The following is a 24151-nucleotide window of genomic DNA, read 5'->3' as shown; positions in this document are numbered from 1 at the left end:
CAAATAAGATACTTTGTAACAATTTTGAGACACAAAAACACAGTTTAGATAAGGAGAAATATTTTCAAACTTTCATAACCTGCCAAATTTTGTAAAACAAACATGGTAATTAGGGGGTGTGGCCACAGAAAGGGGTGTGGTCAAAAATTGCTGCGCTACATGCGGAAAAAAAATTTTTGTCCCTCTTTTTACTTCCAAAATGTTGGGAGGTATGATTTATAGTTAGTCTTTTTTCAATTTCCGCCATTGCTACTCAGCAGCTTGTTTATATGAACTATAGCAGTGTTTCTGAACACACCAGTTTTACCAGTGCAGGGCAACACTACATGGTATTTTCATTAGTTTCAAACACTTTCAGTTTTTGGTGTTACTGTTCCTTTAAAAGCAAACATACGTGGCCCTTACTTATGACGTTGAACGCTGCCAGCAGCCATATTGGGTTAAGGCATTGCTGTTCAACAACACGGATATTTAGTCTGTGCTTTCTCTCTTAGGTTGTAATAATGTAACTGTTGCGGTTTGCCTAATTCAGTTATTTGGAAACAAAGCACCTATCTATACGTTTTATTTAAATTACTCGGCAATGTTTTCAATGTAGACGCGCCCGAAACAAACATGGTTTCCCGCCACGTCTTCTCCCAACGTCATGCCATTTAACCTTTAGCGCAGACACTCACGTGTTGCTAATTAACCAATCAACGAAAAGACGGTCGTCATGTCAACGTGTCCCGCCCCTGTCCAGCTGCTTATTCCGGCCCTGGGTTCCCAAACATGGTGAGTTTGTGTTTGCCTGGGCTATAGTGTGGATGACATGACAGTATAGATAAATGGCGTGATTAAAATGTATGTGGTTAGTGAAGAGAGGAACTGGCTGTATGAAATTCTAGCGCGTTTATTTACAGGCGAATGAATGACATCCAGAGTCAAGTGCAGCATCTTCTTCTTGCTGTGGTTCCAAACATCTGTTCTAGAACTACAATTCTCTGCTGTCATTGGGCCGTCTAATGAGTTGTAGCCTTAATCTAATTCTTTCAATATTTCAGTACACACGTCCTTCATCTGCTGATTAGATGTGGGCTTGTAAAAACTATCTCTCAACACTTGAATGGAAATCCTTTACCTTTCAAGGAAACAGTTGTTGCAACACAAAATCATCTACATTAGTTCACACTTTTTTTTTTTTAGATATTTAAAGGGGAACTGTCAGTATTGTAAAAATTCCCCGAACTGGATATTTAAAGGAGAAGGAAAGGCTTCGTACACTTGGGGGTGCCAAATGTTTAGGGTTGCCACCTGGCCGGTAAAAATTATCGTTATTGATAGGGAAAACTGATAAATATATAAGAAGGCCGGTATTTTTTTTCAGAAAAGGTGGCGACCCTATACATTCTAGGCACCCCAAGTGATTGTATTGACTTACCTGAAACCCCAGGCCAGTGCTACTATCTGCTGAAAACTGCACCGGCCCGGAGTTAAACCAGTGAGCACCATGGATTGATCCTCTTCCAGCTTACTCTTGCTGCGCATGCGCACTAGAACTAAAAGCTGAACTTTAACGAAAAAGTCGAATATTTCATTCAACTGCGCTTTTTCCCCCGGGAAATTTGAAGAAAGAAGTCGCAGGAAGAAGATTGCTCCGTGGTGCTCACTGGTATAACCCCGGGCCGGTGCAGTTTTCCGCTGATAGGAGCACCGGCCTGGGGTTTCCGGTAAGTAAATACATTCACTCGGGGGTGCCTAACATTTGGCACCCCCATGTGTACAAAGCCTTTCCTTCTCCTTTAAAAAAGCCATTTCACAGATAGCATTTATTATTTTTTATCACCGAGTTGATTAACCACGTTTTTCAGGCTGCAACCAACACACTCATGCTGTGGGTCAAAGACAAATTTCACCTGATGTGAGAGTACTAATTCCTGCTGTAATTAGGGATTGGAAATGGCAAACTCTCAGAAAGCGATGTTGAGGAAAGTAATAAAAACAAAACCTATTTGTGTGAAAGTAGTTGTTTCTCTACTGATACAGTATTTATACATAGGCATCTGTGATTTATGTCTGCATTAAAGGGGACCCATCATCCAAAAAAAATATTCAAAATCCTATTTTATCACATCAGTCAAACAAAATGAACTTTGGTTTCACAATATAAATTATTTGAATCTTATTTCCTTTAGTCTGGGAATTCATAATTATAACAAGCAGGCAGGAGCCATTTTGTGGACACTGTTATTAAGGCAAGTCTTACATCAACTCAGAATCCTATTTGTGCACCAGAATGAGGGACCTGATGTCCATCCCCATTCCCTGGTTACACAATTAAACGGTGAAGAGAACTGGGGAAATGTGTGGGGAGCAGTGACATCTAGGAAGAGCTGAATGGAAAGTGAAAGTAATTGTCTGTCCCACCTCTATGCCTAAGGCAGACAATATTTGATTGACAGCTGAGATTTTTAAATGCGCTTACAACAGCTTTGAATGCTTTAATAAAAAATAAAATTGGATTTAATGTTTAAGTTGAAAAGGACTTTTATTATACAGATTTTAGTGTCTGGGTGACAGATCCACTTTAAGGGGTCTTTTGCATTTAAATTAACATTTGGTATGATGTAAAGAGTGCTGTTTTGAGACCATTTGTAATTTTTTTTTAATTTTATTTATTTGTAGTGTTTTTAATTATTTCATTTTTATTCAGCAGCTCACCGGTTTGGAATTTTAGCAGCTATCTTGTTATTATGGCTCCAGATTATTCTAGAAATCATGCAGTGGTTTGAATGAGAGACTGTAATATGAATAGGAGAGGGCATACCATTTAAGACAAGTAATAAAAAGTATAATTGTATCTTCACTGAGCAATAGCCTTTTGGCTGCTGAGGTCAGTGATTCCCATTTGAAAGCTGGAAAGATGGCAGACGAAGAAGGCAGATAATCCAAAAAATGTTTTTTTAAAAAGAGCAATTGAAAATTTGCTAAGAATTGACCATTTTATAACTATTTATAACATATAAAAAGTTAACATTTACTGTTAAAGCACCCCTTTCTTCTACCTTTTTCAATTTGTTCTTCTTTATAAATGCTGCAAAACAGGGGTGTAACTACAGATGAAGCAGACCCTGCGGCTGCAGGGGTGCCCAGGAGGTATAGGGCATGTGTCCCCAACCTTTTTTTCTCGTGAGCCACATTCAAGTGTAAAATAATGTTGGAGAGCAACATAAGCATGCAAAATGTTCCTTTTGCTTTTAAATAAGGGTTGTGCTTGGGTATTTGTAGCTCCTATGTGGACTTAAAGCCAACAAGAGGGTCTGTTTGGCAGTACATCTGTTTTTTATGCAATTAAAGCTTGCATTTAAGCCAGAAATTCAAAAAGAAGAACCTGCTTGGAGGCCACTGGTAGCAACATCCAAGGGGTTCGCGAGCAACATGTTGCTCATGAGTCACAGGTTGGGGATCACTGGTATAGGGACACCATAAGACCCTAATTAATATACAATTTCATTAAATATTGCAACCTCTAGACATTTTGGGACCTGAAAAATAATTTGCGGTGTGGCCCAACAACATCTAGTTATGCCACTGATGCAAAAGACACTATTTAGTCTATTTAGTGTCTTCATTTATGCAAACTGGTGTAGCTCACCAAAGTGAACCTTTATTATTGATCCTCTACAAATACAAAAGGTTACAAAATGTTTTTGAGATTGGGCATTTGCCTGGACTCAGAATTGGCTTTGAGGTATTATTAGTAATGTATTTTATAAACACATTTTTAGAAAGCATTTTATAAATACTTTACATATATCTTATGTATTTCTTATGCTTCAGGGGACAATCTATCTTTTCCGGAAGACACAACGATCTCTGTTAGGCAAGTTAGCACAGGAATTTCGCCTTGTAACAGCAGACCGAAGAGTAAGTAACCAATCAAAAACACATACTTCCAACTTTTCTGAACTTATTTTCCGTAAAATCATCCTGACTTTCATGAATTCCTTGGAAACTGCTGACAACTTTATATTTACAATACTCTCTACACTATTCACGATGTAAAGGTACTGAAATTCAGTCTGCAGCTGTTAAGTTGCTGTTAATTAAGAAGTCCTAGTACATTCATTGTACTCGCTTAGGAAAGCGTTTAGGGTAGTGCCTACCTGATACATTTGTTTCCATATCTGCTTAAATAAATGGGATGACTACACCCCCTTAAATTCTATGTGAGTTGATTGGTGTTTTGCTTTCTTGTACAGTATGTGTTACTAGTGATGTGCTATTTAGGGTTTGGAAGAAGAACTGCTGCTAAAGCTGTAGTAGGGATAGAGTCAGAATTGCAGGTCAGTTGCTGCCAGTATGAAACCAGTGAGGCTGGAAAGGAGGAGCGGGGTGCGTTATCTTCTGTTTCAGGGTCCAGACACAGTGCACAGGTGGCCATATATGGGCAAATAAGATACACTTTCTGTCCAGTTGATTTGTGATATAATCCAGCAGATAGCATACAACAATCCATGCATGGTATGGCCACCCTTCTATTGCTTTGTTTGGGCTGTCTGTGTTTTTCATCTTTAACTACTGGTGCGCCATATACTAACAGACATAGTGCATCGGCAGATAAGAATTTCAAACAAACATGTGCTTACTGATATCCATAGTACATGGGATAGGGGCTCTGCTTTCCATTTATCTTACTGCTACATTCATGCTCCATAGCACCTGATAGGTAAGATTTCCTACCTTCTCAGTTTCTTAGGCTAGGGCCAGACAAAGACTACGGTTTTGGATTTTCCATAGGCAGATCAGCTACCCTTCTGCTCCCCTTCTTTTCTTCAGGCATGGAGGATTTCGGCGTAAAATCACGTTTTTCTGCATCTAAATCCACAGTGTCTGCCTGGACCCAAGTGGAGACACTGCTACTGGGTGTAGACAGAGCAGGAGCGGTGGAGCAGATTCTCAGCCTGCATTTCTCTGCAGACTGAGATCTCCGATCGCCTGGCCCTAACCTTTCCACAAGCCTGATATTATTTCATCTGTGGGATAAAGCATGAAACTCAACCCACCCAGTTCTAGGCCTTTTTATAGTCGCTAAGAGAAAAAAGCAGGGAACATTTGTGCTTCCCAGAGCTCAAATACATATAAAGGCAAAAAGATCTGTATGAAGAACAAGACATGTTTTCAGTCAATTTCATTAGGCTGTTTCTCACTAATCAAATTCCTCTATATTTTCTTGTTTTGCAGTCCTGGAAGATCTTGCTGTTTGGTGCAATAAATGTGGTATGCACTGCTTTCCTGCTCACATGGTGCAGCTCTACAAACAGTATGGGTAAGCACTCCTATGTATAGCTGATACTTTAGCAAGCATAAATAGTACATTATTTTGCACTCACCGATATAGTTGGAGTATAACCTAATTTTAGTTATTGTCACAGCGCATTTGTGTTTTGAGCTGTTGAAAAATCCCTTTTATCCTAAACACAGTTGTACTTCATTAAAACTTTTGAGGGTGTCTCCATTATTCCTAAAATGAAGCTCTCTGTTGGGCAACTTAACCTGCATGAAATAAGGTTGTCTAAATGAGGAAGCTTTTGCTAAACTGTGTAACTGGTACACCTGCTCTATACAAACAAAACCCTGCTAATGGCTTCTCTCAGTAAGTGCTACAGTTAGCACGTGGTGATCATTTGCACTGATAGGACTGAGGGGCAATTCTGAGTATTGTCAGTGTGCTGTGCTGCAAATTGATTGGGCTCTCTGTTTATGCCATTGCCTTTAGTCAGAGCTTTGGTATCAGCTGACTTTAGAACTTCTCAGGTACCTCCAGATGTCACGGAGGTGCCTGTATGTAATAACATCCATAAGGGAAAAATAGACAGATGCTAAAGGGAGTCATTGGCATGCTGGGACCATGAGCTTATGAACTGCTTAAAAATGCAGTGAACAAACCAGCCCTATGTTCTGTTGTCCTGAAGATGGCTTTGGTCATTTTTTTTTGTTATGGTAGTTCATGTTCTTTTGTATTTTAATTTGTACATGCTAGCAAATATTAGGAGAAGGCTGATATACTTCATTGTTTACTCTTTAGTAACCATGTTTTTTCTCAGCAATCTGCAGTCTGAATTATAGTGCAGCTGTCAGGTTTCATTTTCAAATGACATTATGCTTATATCTAGTTAAAAAAAACAACCACTTTTTTATACTGCATTTATATATATATATATATATATATATATATATATATATATATATATATATATATATAATCCAGCTTTAACAGCCTATAGCTACCTGTCTATATTTGATCTTACATTATTTAATATAATATATATATTTCTTCCAGCTTTAACAGCCTATACCTACCTGACTATATTTGATCTTTTCAGGTAAGACAGCAAATATAAATGAAAAGCTTATCCTGTACTTATATTTAAACACAATTTTGTGCTAGGTTAAGGGGGTAAAGGGATGCACCAAATACTCTGTTTTGGGATTCAGCTGAAACTTCATCCTTTTAGGGTACGGGAGGGTTAAAAGGAACTGCAAGTTCAGTGCATGGAAAACATTTTGTGATTTACTTGTGTCCAAAAGCCATGTGATTTTCTTTTAAAATCACCTGGATTTTGGGGCATCTTTTATATTGACAGCATGATTTTCTAAAAATGATTTTGGGTGTCTTATCACTACATCCCTGCAAGCTGCTTTTTTACTGCTGTGGGAAGAAAGCCTACAGCCATATGACTTCTATAATACAGTTGTTTAACATAATAAAGACATTAGGGGAACCAGTGCAAAATTCACTTGATGCCACAGTGTTCAATACATCTGATAACACGCTATAGAAAGGAATATTGACTATTTAGACTATACTACATCTGTAATCTCAGAATGTATTGCAAAGATATATACATATGGAGACAAATTGTCTGTTTCTTACACCACCTGCTTTCTGTGCAAGGCTTAGAGCTGAGACACAGGAGAGTGGAGTGTAAGAAAGTGGCAGATTGAATAAAATTGCATAAATAAGAACAAATATTGACTTTTTTCAGTGTATTAGTCTTCATCAGACACATTTGAATTACCTGTAGTTCATTTGTAAGACTATATTGAAGGTGGCATATTCAAGTTGCTAAACACTTTTGGAAATCACAAAACTTACATTAAATTCACACATAAAAATGTTTGCCAAAGGAAAGGTTCTTTCTAACAACTTTTATTACACTTCCCACAAGTCTCTGACTATAGTTGAGCTATACCCAAAGGCTCCATGCATATAAGGGTCTTTAACTTCTATCATGCTCCCAACCCATGCTGATTTATTGAGTGTGTTATGTATGGCTAAGGATGTATAGGATGGCTTCGCGAGAGTTAATGGAGAAAATAGTAGTCAGGCTGAAGAATAACTATGGAGAGAAAGGTCAACAGAAAAAAAAATCACTTTTCATCTCTTTATATTTAAGCTTTTATGTGTAAACTGTGATTAGTTGAATAAAGCTTGTTCTAGAGTTTATCATGCATATTTACGTTTTGGACACTATTTCCATCTCAAATTTCACAAATCAGATTTTGCTAAATTTTGCAGTGTTGTAAAATAAATGTACTAAACCTGAATGCATTTTCTTGTAGTTTAATCACATCTTTGATAAGTTATTGGGTGACGATGAAGAAACCAAGCCCAACATATTCGTTTGGGTATGTATTTATATCTTTGTCTGTGCAAAAAAATATAAATTACGGCAACGTTCCATGATTTCTCACTGATGTTTGTCTGAAACTTTGCGAGGGTATTCAGTAATGCCTAAATGTTACACCTTAAAGGAGAAGGAAAGGTTAAAACTAAGTAAGCCTTATCAGAAAGGTCCATCTAAATATACCAGTAAACCCCCAAAGTAATGTTGCTCTGAGTCCCCTGTCAAAAGAAACACTGCATTTCTTTCCTTCTATTGTGTACACATGGGCTTCTGTATTAGACTTCCTGCCTTCATCTTAAACCTCATTGCCCTGGGCAAGAGCATGCTCAGTTTGCTCCTCTTTCCCACCCCCTCCCTTCTCTACTGTAATCTGAGCCAAGAGCAGGGAGAGACTCAGGCAGGAAGTGATGTCACCCCACATTAATACTGCAGCTCCTATTCTAAACAAACAGAGAGCTTCTAGAGCTTTTCACTCAGGTATGGTAAAACATTCTACAGAATAAATATAGCATTCTGGCTTGCACTATTGCAGCTAATCTATTGGCAATAAAATGCCTCCATAGCTTTCCTTCTCCTTTAATAGATGTTTTGCCTGCTTGGTTATTTAGTCATTTTTTGTCATTTTTTTTAGAATGTTTGTTTTATCTCTTCTTTACAGGTTTGAAAGGTTTGAAGTATTGGCTGTCTTTGCATCTACAGTGCTGGCTCAACTTGGGGCTCTCTTTATTCTCAAAGAAAGGTAAATACTCACAGTGCATCCTGTTCTCTGCCAAATATTTGTGGCAGATAATACAAGAAAGTTGCCCATTTTACTCCTTCAAATGTTTTTTTACAATAAAGGGCAAAAATCATGATCCAAATCATGACTGCGGTTAATAGAAAATCAATTTTCCCATGTTCATGATTTTTTTCTCCATAAACCTTTGAGCATATTTATTGAAATTCTTAAATGGATGAATCACAATCCTGTTAAGTCTCGCCAGCAAATCCTGTAAAAAGCCAGCAATCACATTTTTCTAATAATTTTCAAGCAAGTGCCAAAGAATCATGTAAAAATATCAACTTGGAAAAATATCAACTTGCTTTAATGGTAAAGATACACTTCTCATTAAGTTCTGTGGCATCTTGACTTTTTTATAGTTACATTTTTTTAAAAATCCTGATTGCGGTAAGAACAGCAATTGCTTGCTGTGGTTAATGGTAAAGCTCATTTTAAGGGCAAATTTCTAAAAATGTGAGTAGCATTTACCGCAGAAAAACCCACCCACTTTGTATCATTCCTATGGGATTTTTAGAAGTGTATTTATTAATTGGTAAAAGGGTTCATACTTTGGTAAATACAGTTATGGGTAGTGTATTATAAGTTGCAGGATTTGTCCCATTCTAGTCACCCATAGCAGTTGATAAGTGTTGCATTTACAGGCTCCTTTTTTTTAAAATATCTGGCTGCTGTGGGTGACTAGATCTGGTGCAGGCATCCATTACATAAGCCTCTTATTTTTAATGTTCGTGAAGTTCATGAGTATTTTTACACAGTCGCTTACAATAGGACACAAACTCACACCTGACCTATGAATTTTTCACCTACCAAACGCAAAGATCTACACTTTCTAACAGCTTTACCTAATTTGGCCAACAAGTATTGGCTGAAATTTTCATATTTGAGGAATTGTCATAAATGATAAAATGTTGCATAGTTTTTACTTTTCTTAACATGCCATCTTTTTTTCTCTCTCTCTCTCTCCATTTTTTTTTTTTTTAAATTTAAATAGTGCAGAGCGGTTTATCGAACAGCCAGAGATCCACACGTAAGGAGTTTTTTATGTATATATTCTATTCTATTTAGTTTTATTTTAGAACTTCTATACAAACTAAATACAAAAGAAAGTATTCTAACATGAGTCATTCCTATTACACTGTTATTATGCCTTATAGCTGATTTCTGTAGTTGCCATTAAAGCTTAGCTGTCATGAACACTCCTAGCAAGATGGTGAGCTCCTTTGACAACTTCGAAGGCCAGGATCATTACTCTTAAGGTGGCCATGGATGTAGAGATCGCCAAACAAGCATATCTCTCCCCGATATTCCCACATTGAAGTGAGCGATATAGGGCTGATCCGATCGTGGGCCCTAGGGCCCAATGAGCGGATCATAATGGATCCAATATGGGCGGTCGGATCGTGCGACCGCATACACGCATAGATACCGCCACGATCGATCGGGATTTTTTTAACCTGCCCGATAGAGATCTGGCAGACTTTCGGGGAAGCCCGTCGGATGGCCCCACACACGGGCCAATAAGCTGCCGACTCGGTCTGTCTACAGCTTTTATCGGCCTGTGTATGGGGGCCTTTATAGAGATGCAGTAATTTTAGTGTATAAAATATGGCATTTCTATCGTTTTTTTTAGGGTTTAGTTCGCTTATGAAAAAAAATGGTGTAAAATGCCAGATTTTAACAGGAATTTGTCACTGACTTTAAAAGGCATTTTGCACACATTTCAAATACAGAACACAAGCCTTTCCTTGCTCCTACTACTGAGCTGTGCTGGCTAAATATCCAAATAGTTTGGACAAATGTAAACAGTACCCCAGCCTATTGGGATTTTGATCCACCCAACAAGCTGATCTCAGTCTCGAGAAGTAACTAACACAGTAACAGAGGCTATGAAGAAGTGTTTCAAGGCATAGTTACACTTCATGTTAAAATCTGAAATGTATTCTTATGACCAAGAATTGGTTGGGTGAAAAATACATACATTGTCTATGTGAGTTTATTGTCTTTTATACAGACATTGCATTGGTAGTACAATAACAACATTCTGCAACCTTCAGAATAAAAAAGAAGTTATTCAATAGTGTTGGGATAAAAAAGTTAATTTCTGTTACAATCTAGGACTGTTTACAACTACAAAACAAATAGTAATAACTGTTTTTCTGCTTAAAACATTGCTTGCTTTTAATTGTATTATTTGTCACAAGTGCTATTTTAGTAGAAGCCTCCTGTAACCTTCTTATTGTTACACCTAGACCCCTCGTTGCTTGCCTGGCGCTCTTAATAATGAGAGTAAAACTATTTTTCTTTCAGAGGTCGGCTACTTGTGGGAACATTTGTTGCTCTTTTTTTCAACTTGTTTACCATGCTGTCTATTAGAAATAAACCGTTTGCCTATGTTTCAGATGGTAAGTCTTGTTCTTTATTAACAGGAAGTTCAGACATTAATTATTATTGACGTGTTGTAGGTCAGAAGGAATAATATAGGCTATTTTGCAAGTGGTAATTTTTTTTTTTTTTCCATTTATTCGCTCCTTTTTTTTTTTTACTTTAAGTAAAAACTGGAATGTTATAGGGTCTTATTTACAGAGACCCCAACAATCCGTAATCAGACTGATAATGAGGCAACATTTTTATTCTGTATTGCTACTTTCCATTCAGCTACATCTGATTCATCCCTCATCTTGACCTTAAACCCAATTTACCTGCTGCTAGGGGTAGTAACCTTTGCTACCAAATAGTTAAAATTTTAATTTAAAGATTGAAACTCTAAAGTGCAACAGAAAAAAATCTGAATCCGCTCTGTAAATCTGTACTGACTGTTCATATCTTTCATTCAGCTGCCAGCACTAGTTGGCTCCAGGAACATGTTGCAGATTTAAGCCGAAGGTAAGTTACAAAGGGCTAAGATATGTAAAACCAGTTTGCAGGAAACACTGCATCTGACATTCATACTGATTTGTTGGCATACTTTCTGCACAATGTATCTACCAAACAGGTCATACTGCCTAAAGTTTGCTAATACTAGGTATGAAAAAATTTAGATTTGTCTTTCATCTCTTATCCATAAAGCTCTGAATTACGGGAAGGCCCATTGAGTCAATTTTAAACAGATAGAATTTTAATGTTTGGTTTTTTTTTTAATTGTTTGCTTTTTCTCTATAATAATACAATATGCAACATAATAGACTGAGAGGCAGGTTTTAGTTTGATAAATCTTGAAAATCAAGTTTGAATTTTTAAAAAAATTCTAATCCGGTTTGGATAATTCACTAGTTGAATTTGACAGTTTAGACTATAAAAAAAAATTTTCAATTTGACCCTTAACAAATCTGCCCCGAAGGTTCAGTGAGCCAAATTATGTATTATGTATGTATGTATGTATGTATGTATGTATGTAAAAACATTTTATCCCAAAATCCCCAGGAACCAAACATTCCGAATAATGGATCCTATAACTGTACAGTGAATATCACCTGGAAGCATGCGTTTACCAGGCAATACTAGATCTCCAATTCTGCACCATTAATAACACTTTCAAACATTTCATTAACAAATATGGTTTTCATGTTATTTTTCTTTTAGCTTATGTGGAATCATCCCTGGTCTCAGCAGTATCTTCCTCCCTCGGATGAATCCATTTGTGTTGATTGACATTGCTGGTGCTCTAGCTCTCTGCATTACATATATGCTAATTGAAATAAAGTAAGTAACAGTTGTTGCGTGCGAATGGCTAAACTCACAAACATGAGTGTTTTCACGTGGCCCTGAAAATCTTGTATTTCTCTGAAAATGTCAGTCTAGTTCTCCTTTTGTCGGTTTAGAAAATTATATTTGTTTGTTTTTTACTGAATGAATGTTAAAATTCTAAAATAGAATAAGGCTAGAAATGCTGTATTTTGTATACTAAATATAAACATGAACTTACTGCCCCACAAGCCTAATCAAACAAATGATTTATGCTTTCAAAGTTGGCCACAGGGGGTCACCATCTTGTAACTTTGTTAAACATCTTTGCAAGACTAAGACTGTGTGTTGTATTGTTTTATACAAACTTTCTTCAACTCTGCAAGACCAGTGGCTGCAGCAAAATAATCCTCCGAATAGAATCCCAGTTTATCTGTTTAAATCTGGCTCCATGATCTTTGTCCCTGCAGCTGGAGTTGGAAACAGTAAGGGTAAGGGCACGCCTGGAGATTCTGGGAGATTTAGTCGCCCCGGCCACTAATCGCCTCTTCTTTGGGGCGACTAATCTCCCCGAACGGCTTCCCCCTGTTTTCCGCCTGGTAGTATGCGAAATCGCCTGCGGCATGGCACTCGCAGTGCTTCGTTTTCCCGAAGTTTCCTCACGAGGAAACTTCAGGTGACTTCGGAAATCAAAGCACTGCGAGTGCAATGGCACAGGCGATTTTTCATTTTAGCAGGCAGAAGGCAGGGAGTAGGCAGTTTGGGGAGTCGCCAGGCTCCCCCTGCTGTTCATAAGTATGATTGTTTCACTGCAGGGCAGTTAGGGACCGTCTGACAATTCCTATCCACAACAATAAATCAAGGGAGAATTTCACTGCATACAGTCAGGTTTCTATAAAAACGGTACACATTTTGTGATTAAAGTATATTGGGGAGAGGTTTCTTTTTCATTAAAGAAAGTGAAAATCTGCCTTTACATGCTGAGAGATACTGACACAGAAATTAAACCTTTTTTTACATCTACCATACATTAGACTTTGCCTGCTACTTATAGTATTTCCCAAAGCTTTTTTATTACCTTTCTGACTCCTTGTGTTCATCTATGAGGGGGCTGCCATATTTGTGCAGCATGAGTCCATTAGCATTAGAAACTTTAACTGACAGGCTGAGATTGGGCAATCAGGTTGGCAAAACAATCAGGTTTAGGAACTTTAACAATTACTTACAAAAACAAACCTCTCCGCAAAAAACAATCAGCATGACCTATAGGTAACTTTTAATGTACATTCATATTTTAAAAAGTATTTTTTTTTGTGTTAGTATCACTTTAACTTTACTTCATTTTCTACCAATAGCTTGCAGGATCCTACAGTACTTTTTCCTTCATTACATGCTACCTAGTTCAATGTTCTTTGCTTAAGGGACCATAAATTCAGTTAAAGGTGAACTTACTCTTTCGTTGATCACGGTCAGTCCTTCACTTTATATCATGTGTTGTAAACACCAAGCAAAATACTATTCTTTTCTAAGGGAGAATGAAAAAAACATTGGCAACATTAGAAAAATCATTGATATTTAAAAAAAATAAATAAATCCCTCACTTAATACACACTTGTGTTTATTACAGTAACTATTTTGCTGTGGACACTGCTTCTGCTGTTGCTATAGCTGTGATGACATTCGGGACCATGTATCCAATGAGTGTATATAGTGGTAAAGTTCTTCTTCAGGTAAGAATGTCAAGCTTGTGATAATAGTCCTGATGCTGAACGCCAGTGTTACATGTTTCTGTTATCCAAGGAATTTCTGTATCAGGATTACATATCTGTAAAATGCAAAATATATTTCTTGTAGCCTGTAAAATATTTTACGGAGCTTGGCTTAACCAATTTTAGAGGTGGTTCACTGACTGCATTAGAGCAGAGTAGAGTAGGGGTGAGTGAAGAAAAGAGCAGGTAAGGGATATGGTGAATTACCTTCCCATGGTACCACCTAGTATCTCGTGACTGAAACAAATGAGGGTAAAAGGGAGATTTGTTGAATAAATGTGGTGGAAAAATGTTCCTTGTATTAAAATGAGATCCGCCGAGGCTTCATCTCATGAGAAAAGGAAACAAAAATACATAAACTTTGCTTTTTTTTCCCCCCTCCTAGACAACACCACCTCATGTGATTGGGCAACTCGATAAACTTCTTCGAGAGGTAAGATTGAAGAAGTTAACTCAGGGATGATACACTTTGATTGGCTTTTCACAGCCTGCATGCAAAAGGCTGATAGAGAAAAGCAGATACCCATATGCCATTATCTTTATATACAGGTGCTAATCTTTTCTGAAAATCACTCCCTCATTGTTTCTGCTTGCCCCAGCATATTATGTTTATTTCCTTTTAACCTGATATACTTATTTGGCAGAAAAGGGCCAATAGTCCTGAATGGTAATTCTCTAAGTATTCTGGTTGAATAATGTGTTTATTCACTGAATATTGTTGTTACGTATTGAGATTATTGACTTAAGGGTTGTACTGTAGTTAGTATAGTCATCTTGCAAGTGTCACTTGATGCCCCTATTAATTGTGTCTTGATGTTCCCTTACATCAGAGAAAAAGTTAGTTTTATTGTTGTATCCAAAGAGAAGACTCTTGATCACTGGGTACATACAATAAGCATATAATTAAATTGAGCGGTCAGACATAATAGAGAAAATCTTATCTGTTGATGCACCATATCTGCTGCGGTATTGAGAATTGGCAGATAAGGAAGTCAAGAACAGTTACAATTACTCTGCTGTTCCTCTTGTTCCGACCACAGTGCTATCTGGCCAGACTATAGGAACAATTAAAAGGGGACCTTGCAGTGTACTTTAATGGTATCCGTCTGTCTAGCACACAGTGATTGGTTTGGTACCTATGACGATTTGCTTACTTGAACCATTGTGACACATAGTCTGGGCCTATTTATTATGCTGTGTAAAACATTGAAGGCAAACATCACCGTGATGTTGTCCATATCAACTAATCAGATCTTTGCTTCAAATTGAATTTCTGATTGGTTGCTATGGGAAATATCACCAGTAAAGTTAATTTTCAATGTTTTACACATCATGATAAATAGGGTCTCTGTGTAGGGCTTTCTGCAATGAAAATACTATTCCGTTATTTGCCATATTTACTAAATATTTTAAAATGTGTTGTGGGTTTAACAGATGCAAAAGGTATTGATGTAGAGAATACAGTGCACCACAAAAAAAACCTCTTAATACAGTCCAATCATTCAGATTTTCTAGATTGCATTTTTGGCCTGACCCTTTTAATTTTACCTAGTTGGCTTCGATCTGGATGCCGATTTTACAGTTCTAAGATGTTTATTAATTTCATTTTTATGCACCTTCAGAAAGTGCCGGCATCTTCCTTCTTTGACCATATAGATTTTTCATAAAACTGCCATGGGGCCATTTTCTTTTGCACTTGCCCAACTTTCTGATTATTTCTCATATGCTAATTTTTATTCTAAACTCTAGGTTTCCACTCTGGATGGTGTTTTAGAAGTTCGTAATGAGCATTTTTGGACACTGGGATTTGGGACTATGGTTTGTATGATGTTTTTTTTTCCATAATGTGTTTAATAGGAATGCACCGAATCCACTATTTTGGATTTGGCTGAACCCTCGAATCCTTTGCGAAAGATTAGGCCGAATACCAATCGAAATCCTAATTTACATATGCAAATTAGGGTGTGGGAAACATTTTTTACTTCCTTGTTTTGTGACAAAAAGTCATGCGATTTCCCTCCCTGCCTCTTATTTGCAAATGCAAATTAGGATTCGGTTCGGCTGGGCAGAAGAATTCGGTGCATCCCTAGTGTTTAATCAAAACCATGTTTCATAATTGAGTTAAGGAACTTGAGCTTCATAAGTGACTGGAGGCTTAATTAAATTTTGAAGTATGATGGGGTTTTTAGAACATTGGGGGGCGTAAATCTAAAACCCTGTAAACAAGAGTCCATGAGCTTTGTTGTGAATGCACCCTACAGTGACATCTGAGTATTTTGGCCTCAAAGGCAGTGCTCTCTGTTGTGGGTTCAGTGCTTGGTATATTGTAAATATGTATAAACACACACCAATGCACCGAGAGGGACAATATTCTTTCTTCCCCTTCAGTGAAACTTTACATTGACCCTATATTTTTAAATAGTTCCCTTGATAATTTGGCTTGGAAGGCTCTTACACAGAAATTTATTAAAATCTACTTGGGAGTAAAATCACTATTCTGTGTTGTGTGTGGGTGCGTGCACATACAGTATATATAGATCGAGAGTATATATTCTGTTATATTATAAAATATTATAGGTCTAACTTGCACTTGACATCCAGTCAGTCTTAGTAGCCAAGCCACTCTGTTTAATTCATTGGAGGTGTAAGCAGTACTTTTAAAGTTTAATATTAATATTTTCATTGTTACTCAGATTTTGAGCTTGTGATTATGCCACTATTACACTCATTTGTCCCTGTTGTTTTTTTTAGGCTGGGTCAGTGCACGTGCGAATTAGAAGAGATGCCAATGAACAAATGGTATTGGCACATGTAACAAATCGCCTTAGCACCTTGGTTTCAACACTAACTGTTCAAATTTTCAAGGATGATTGGGCAAGACCTGTGTTAGCCTCTGGTACTATGCCACCCAACATGTTGAACATCCCAGAACATCATGTCATTCAAATGCCGTCTTTGAAGTCCACAATCGATGAGTTAAATCCATTGACCTCCACACCATCCAAGCCTAGTAGCCCACCTCCAGAGTTTGCTTTTAATACACCTGGCAAAAATATGAACCCAGTTATACTTTCAAACAACCAGATGAGACCATTTGGTGTAGGATACAATTATGGGACCACACCATATACCACTACATTTAATCAAGGACTCGGGGTGCCAGGCGTTGGCAACACACAGGGTTTACGAACTGGCCTTACAAATGTGGCCAACAGATATGGAACATACACTCCAGGACAATTCACCCAGTTCAGACAATGACTGTATCTGCTTTTAATAAATGTATATTTTTGTCACTTTTGCTGTTACTCTAATTCTTTGTCCATCGGTTATATATCATATAATAGAGGAAGTCAAAGCGACTTTATGCAAAAAAAACGAATGAAGTCTACCAGGACCAAAGTATTGCAATGAAGAGAAGCAAACCATTTCTTAAATCGGAGCTTCTGAGTTGATGGATGCTCGGATTTCTTCTGAATATGCCATTCTAAGGCCGCAAGAAGGAATATTTTTTTAATAAATTAATGACTGACCTTTTTGTTCCTAAATCTTTAAAATGGGTATGACTTGGATATTAGAGGGAATATACAGTATGCACAGAAATATGCAAGCCACCTATCAGGCATTACACCTTTAAAACTGAGCTAGGCTTGTTTTGGAACTGAAGAATATCAAGGTATTTATGAGATGTATCATCTTACATTCTGAGAGTTACAGGTGATTGTATTACACTTATTCCTGTTATTTTGGGCTTATTCTTCAATGTAAGATTTTTTTTAAGCTTTTTGTTTTAATTATTTTAAAAACTTTGATTTGCCTTTTTCATTTAAGTGATTATTTAAAGGGAAAATATCACTGAGATTAAATTGAATTTACGATTAAAATGTTGCCTTATATGTCGTCATTCTTTTTAATAATGTTGCCTTTTCTTCATGCCGTTTGCACGTGCTGGTCTAATATAGGGAAGATGCATCTGCAGATTGGTGACTTTAGTAATGTACATTGAGCAGTTATTCTCAGGTATTTGTCAGGCCATAGTAGTGTTGGAAATGATAATGTTATATGTTGAGGTATGAATGTTTCCCAGGACAAGTAATGGTACGTTACATACTTAACATTTTTTTGGCATTTTTTTTCATTTGATAAATCTCAAATTCAAGAATGCAGGGGAAAAATGCAATCTGTAGTTTTTAAAAATCAGCCAGTTTATTATCATGATCTAGAGATGTTCCTGTTCACATTTTAGGTGAAGGAATTAATTGATATTAACACTTAGGGGGTTGTTTATGAAGGTTTGAGTTTGAGTGATTTCCATGAAAAAAGATTTACGTTTAAAAAAAGCAAACATTTTTAAAGTTTTCTTTTTAAAAAACTTGAATTCAAGATTTATTATACCGCAGCCCTGGAAATAGAAAATTTGAAAATACACCATCTAAAACTTGTCAAGGTCATGTAGGAGTCAATGGCAGAGGTCCCTTGTACCATTTCAAGATGTTAATAGCCTGGATCAAGCCTTTTTTTTGGAGGGTTTTGCCAGAAAACTTGATCAATTACAGCAATTCCAAGTGTTTTCCTGCCGAAAACTCTTATCAATTCGAGTTTTCGGGTTTCACAACTAGAACTTGCAGAATCAAGTTTTTTTCTAATCAAATTTTTTCTTAACTAATACCATTGCAGTTGTTAGTTCATTCGAGTTCATTCAAGGTATAAAAAAACGATAAAATTCGATAAATAACCCCCTAATTATCTTTATCATGTTCCAGCTATTCATATGGAAAATGTCTGTCTAATTGAAAACAACAATGAGCTTGAACCATATAAAGGTACGGGACCTGTTCTTCAGAATGCTCAGGACATGGGGTATAACAGATAACAGATCTTTTCGTAACTTGGATCTTCATACCTTAAGTCTACTAGAAAATCATGTAAACGTTAAATAAACCCAATAGGCTGGTTTTGTTTTCCAATAAGGATTAATTATATCTTAGTTTGAATCAAGTACAAGGTACTGTTTTATTATTACAGAGAAAAAAAAGGAATCATTTTTACACATTTGGATTATTTTGATTCTATGGGATACGACCTTTTCTTAATTCAAGGAGAAACTGTTCTGAAAGGTTTTTGTATATTTGAGAGAGAGTTGTTTTACATGAAGTCATGTAAGAACTGTTTGTATATTTCAGTGGTCCATAGACATTTGAGTTTTCCCCGGGTCTTGAAAGTCTTGAAAGCTGTACTGAATGCAAAGCTCTTCCTTAAACATAGATATACACAGACACAGGTGTGTGAAATATATGCAGTAAAAAGGGCATATTTATGGCTATGTTGCAAATTCATAACATGCAGTGAGATCACAGAAATAATCCATTACAAAGCAGTGACTCTATACAGGGGTGACCAATCGAAATTTATAGAACAAACTACATGTACATGTCTTTTACTGAACTATTTCTTACTAAGTTTTAACCCATAATCTGTGATTTGCAAGGAACCAAAACTAGCACATTTCCTATTTTTAGATAAACATCTACAAACCTATACTGTAAATATGACATCATGAAAAGACTATAATGTAAAATATGACATCATAAAAAGCTAATAACTACTTTGCAAAGACTCAATACTTCTTATCCAATGTTACACATTCTTAATCCATGTGTTAATAGCAGTTATAAAAGGTTACAATTGAACACTTTGTATGTTGCATGTAAAAGTGGAATTGTTGATTTAAAGGCAGTCTGCCTCCTAAAAAAATGCATCTTGAATGATATTGTCTTGACACCTTTACTGAGAGCGTAATGATCTTGTTTTTCTGGTTTGGACAATATCGGTCAGCAGATCCTCCAGTGGAACACCACTGAATTCCACATAAGGTTATTCAGTTTGGTTTTGTTAAACATTCTTTTTATTTCACATTTTCTTAATTTGGGGAGTGGCAAAAGCCTGTAATGTGTTTTATTGGGGGTTGTAATATGTTTAAATTCAACAGCATTAATGAAAATTGTTTAGTGTCTCTCAAAAACACTAAAAGCAATGTGTGGGGAAACCTGCTTCTTTCTCTTGTATTTAATTGGTATGTGTTCTAGATCATTTTTGTAAATATAGCTAAATATAGGATATACAATGAATGCTTGCCATACTTAGGCCAAAGGAACAGGGTTGTTCACCTCTGTTCACCTTCTAAGACAATTTGCAATTGGTTTTCATTTTTTATTATTTGTGTTTCTTGAGTTATTTAGCTTTTTATTCAGCAGCTATTCAATTTGCATCTTAACCAATCTGGTAACTAGGTTCCAAATTACCCTAGCAACCATGCACTGATTTGAATAAGAGACTGGAATATGAATAGGAGAGGCCTGAATAGAAGGATCAGTAATAAAAAGTAACAATAACAATACATTTGTAGCCTTACAGAGCATTTCTTTTTTAGAAGGGGTCAGCGACGCCCATTTGAAAGCTGGAAAGAGTCAGAAGAAAAAGGCAAATAACTATAAAACTATATAAAAATAAATAATGAAAACCAACTGAAAAGCTGCTTAGAATTGGCCTTTCTATAACATAATAAAAGTTACCTTAAAGGTGAACCACTTCCTTTAATTGTGCCTGTAATTGTTGGGCTGTCCCTGTTAAAGTGATACTGACGAAAAATCTGCTCTTCAAAATATCGATTTAAATAGAAAGTTTCACATTGGTCTTTTTTCACAGGTCTCTTTTTGTAAGTAATTGTTATTTACAGTTTTAAATTTTTTTGCCAATCTGACTGACCTGTTCACAAACTGTCAGAATTTCTAACACTAATGGACTTCTGCAATTCAAATATGGAGGCCACCTCATAGAAAAACGCTGGTGATAAGATAGGTAGTGTACAGGCATCAGACAGTACTTGTACAGCAAAATTATAAACCATATGCAAAGACGATGTTATGATAAAATGTTTAAAAAAAAAAGTTTAATTTCTGGTGTCATATCTCTATTATAGTGGTGAGCACAATTTTCCCTAGTTTGTTATAGTTTATACAGGAGCCCTGGCCAGCTCCATGTTGTAGCTCCCAACCTTCCCAGCTATAGTCAGGTGATCCCAGTGGTGGCCAATAAAAGGGCAGCCAAGTTTGGGAGTTTTAACCTTGAAAGCAGCTAGTAAGTTGCAGGTAAAGCTTAGTCACTTTGTAAAATGTATAATGAAGCAATTGAATTCATAATCAATCAGATGAAAATTGAGTGTAGGACTGGCCATACCAGGGATGACTGACGTAGTTGGCCACCTTAAATAAATTGCAATATATGGACAAACAATCCCAGTTTTGTTAAAGGGTAAAGCATTTTTAGTAGCTTAAGGCACAAAATGTCTCCATGTCTTAAAAATACTGTTAATGGGTTGAGTGCAGAGGACCTCTTTTATCTCTGTATGAATGTTGTTGTCACAGCCTCATTGTACCCCCACTTAATGGTTATAATTTAGTGGTGAGCACAATTTTCCCTTGTTTGTTATAGTCCATATCACTATAAGCCTGAGAATAATGAGCAATACTATCCCCTGTGCCCATTGGCTTGACTGTCTGTAAGCCAAATAGGAGCATGCTGACAATTTCTTTCTGCTGTAGAGGAATCTCTCAATATGATTTGCTAGGTAATGGTAAATGGTCAGAAGTAATTTGCAGTAACTTCTGTATGGAGAACTAGCAACCATTTGGGACTCCATAGGGTCCAGTTCCTTCAGATTTTAATAGCACAATTCTAGAAAAATGATGCTTTCAAGCAGGAATCATCTGACCTCAAGGCAATCAGCTGGTGTGGGTGTCCTTCCAGGTATAATATTCAAAGAAGCATATAGTTATAATCTTTTTTGCATTATAGAAGGTGTTAACTTTTCCTAATACAAGTTCTCCCAAACAGCCAACCAATACAGATTGGAATCACCATGTCATCTTCCTGATCTCATCAGGAGTGAAAATATCTCTGTTCTAGAAGATCTGTTCTAGTAAGTATGTTTTTCATGTCTCTGGTGGTAATCAAATTAACAAAACAGGGAGGCAGTTATATGCTTAACAGGCAAAATTCTCAGGATTCTTTTGCATCCACTGGTCCCCTGTGACATTATTAGAATGTATTTCTTTAAGAATCCATCTCTGTTATTGGACTGCATCTTCCAGCATTCCTAAAACCTTATTATGTTGGAGCATGGAAGGTTTGTGTTCCCTGTAAGATTGCACTGAGAATTATATGGGATTTGTTTTCTGGAAAGCTCCGAAATGCAGGAATTTAATTTTAATCAAATAATTAAAATTTTTAAAAATGATTTGCTTTTTCTCTGGTTATAATAAAACCATATCTTGTATTTGATCCCAACTAAGATATAATTAATCATTATTGGAGGCAAAGCAATCCTATTGAATTTAATTAATGTTGAAATACTTTTTAAGTAGACCTAAGGTATAAAGATCTAAATTACCGATGCCTTATCCAGAAAATCTCAGGTCCTGAGCATTCCTTGCTGCTCCTTTTGCAGGTTGCAGGCGGGTTTGGGTTGAGCTATTCTGCCTGTTCTCCCTGCCTGCGACCTTACATTGTCAGCTTCCTGTTTTATAGGCTCGCACTTTCCCCTTTTGTGATGTCATCGACAGGGAAGGTGAGCGCGGGTCTATAAATGGAGGAAGCTGGGCAGATCTAAGACAGCACTCAATAGTAATATCCAGGTGCCACTGCGACAAATTCAGTTACATTGATTAGGAGAAACAAGAGCCTGCCAGAAAGCAGTTCCATTCTAAAGTACCAGCTCTTTCTGAAAGCACATGACCAGGCAAAATGACCTGAGATGTCGCCTACACACCAATATTACAACTAAAAAAATTACACTTGCTGGTTCAGGAATGAAATTTCAAATTGTAGAGTGAAGTATTTGCGGTGTAAATTAGAAATTAAAACTATACCATAAAAATCATGACAGAATCCCTTTAAAGTAATGTCTTGCATAAAAAGGGAATTCATTCAAACATTAGTTTGCCCTTTTATAGATACCTGATAAGGCATGTAAAGGCAAAAAAATTAAATCTGAAACCTATCTCCAATATACTTTAATTAAAAAATGTGTACCATTTTTAGAAGAAACCTGACTATGCAGTGAAATTCTCCTTTTGTTTACTGCTGTGGATAGGAATTGTCAGACGGTCCCTAACTGCTCTGCAGGGAAACAATCATACTTATGAACAGCAGGGGGAGCCCCCGCCTTACTTCCCAGCAATGCAGAACTCAAGCAGCTTTGTTTATGACGATCCCTAAGCAGCCCAGACCACACTGAGCATGTGCACAGTCTTAGTCTTGCAAAGATGTTTAATAAAGTTACGAGATGGTGACCCCCTGTAGCCAACTTTGAAAGCATAAATTATTTGTTTGATTAGGCTTGTGGTGCAGTGAGTTCATGTTTATATTTAGTGTACAAAGTATACAATATAGCCTTATTCTATTTTAGACTTTACATGCCCTTTTAATAGCCTCCAAATTTGAGTATAGCCCCAAATTGTTGGTGTGCCACTGCACTGCTTTTGCATTTATCCCAAGGCCAGCCAGCCCTGATCATAGAAAATAATAATGTTGACTGCTGTTGGCAGAAACAATGGTTTCAGTAATACATTAAATATGCATTTTATGTAAGTGAATCATCACTATATTAAACCCAATTTACACATGCACACCTAGCTGAATGCCTCATTTATAGCAACAGAACAATACCTTAATATTTCTGGTGACTTCCTGTTGTCAAATAACACCCATGGGTGTAAAGGAACACTTGGCTGGAGATTTATGAATTGCTTATTCATAGTCTACCTAAGCTCCAAAGTAAAACTGTTAAGATGGATAAAACTTTAAAGAAGGGTTTCCCAATCCATGGATATTGCTGGCTGAGCAAGGAGGCTGTGGTTGCATTTCAGGTAACACTGGAGGTTCCCATTTTAGACTGTGCCAGTGTTGCTGGTCTATCGCTGCTAGAGAGTGGTGGCTTCGTCTCCCCCCCCCCCACACACACACACACACACACACACGCACTGGTAACATCTCTGGGGATATGAGTCCTGCAGCATTCGCCAGTGAATATCTTAGTGGGTCTCTAATAATATTGCAAAGTTTTGTTGCGGCATTATTATATACTATGAAGAATTGTCCCATTTGGACCTAGTCCTAGGTTCAAGCTTCCATTTTTTAATCCAAAATATTTTGGGGAAAAAAATCTTACAAATAAATCAGCTCAGAAGATA

General features: G+C 36.9%; 1 protein-coding gene across 3 annotated transcripts; it reads left to right on the top strand.

Moving 5' to 3' along the window:
* The first annotated feature begins 759 nt into the window (after window positions 1-759).
* On the top strand, window positions 760-17197 carry slc30a6.L (solute carrier family 30 (zinc transporter), member 6 L homeolog). 3 transcript variants are annotated; one of them, NM_001093362.1, is given in 14 exon segments: window positions 760-774; window positions 3820-3906; window positions 5224-5308; window positions 6323-6365; window positions 7606-7671; window positions 8329-8409; window positions 9443-9478; window positions 10759-10853; window positions 11286-11334; window positions 12031-12150; window positions 13760-13862; window positions 14287-14334; window positions 15651-15719; window positions 16653-17197. In NM_001093362.1, coding segments are annotated over 14 exon segments (1395 nt in total). In that variant the 5' UTR covers window positions 760-771; the 3' UTR covers window positions 17163-17197.
* The last annotated feature ends 6954 nt before the right edge of the window (window positions 17198-24151 follow it).

Source organism: Xenopus laevis, chromosome 5L, assembly GCF_017654675.1.
Source record: "Xenopus laevis strain J_2021 chromosome 5L, Xenopus_laevis_v10.1, whole genome shotgun sequence".
Classification (NCBI taxonomy): domain Eukaryota; kingdom Metazoa; phylum Chordata; class Amphibia; order Anura; family Pipidae; genus Xenopus; species Xenopus laevis.
Note: the sequence above shows the minus strand (reverse complement) of the source record. Positions and strands in the feature narration are given on the sequence as shown.

Coding starts and splice junctions, on each gene's coding strand:
- slc30a6.L (XM_018261949.2), top strand. Junction 7,672..8,328: donor AGCCCAACATATTCGTTTGG/GTATGTATTTAT, acceptor TCTTCTTTACAG/GTTTGAAAGGTTTGAAGTAT. Junction 13,863..14,286: donor GTGGTAAAGTTCTTCTTCAG/GTAAGAATGTCA, acceptor CCCCCCTCCTAG/ACAACACCACCTCATGTGAT.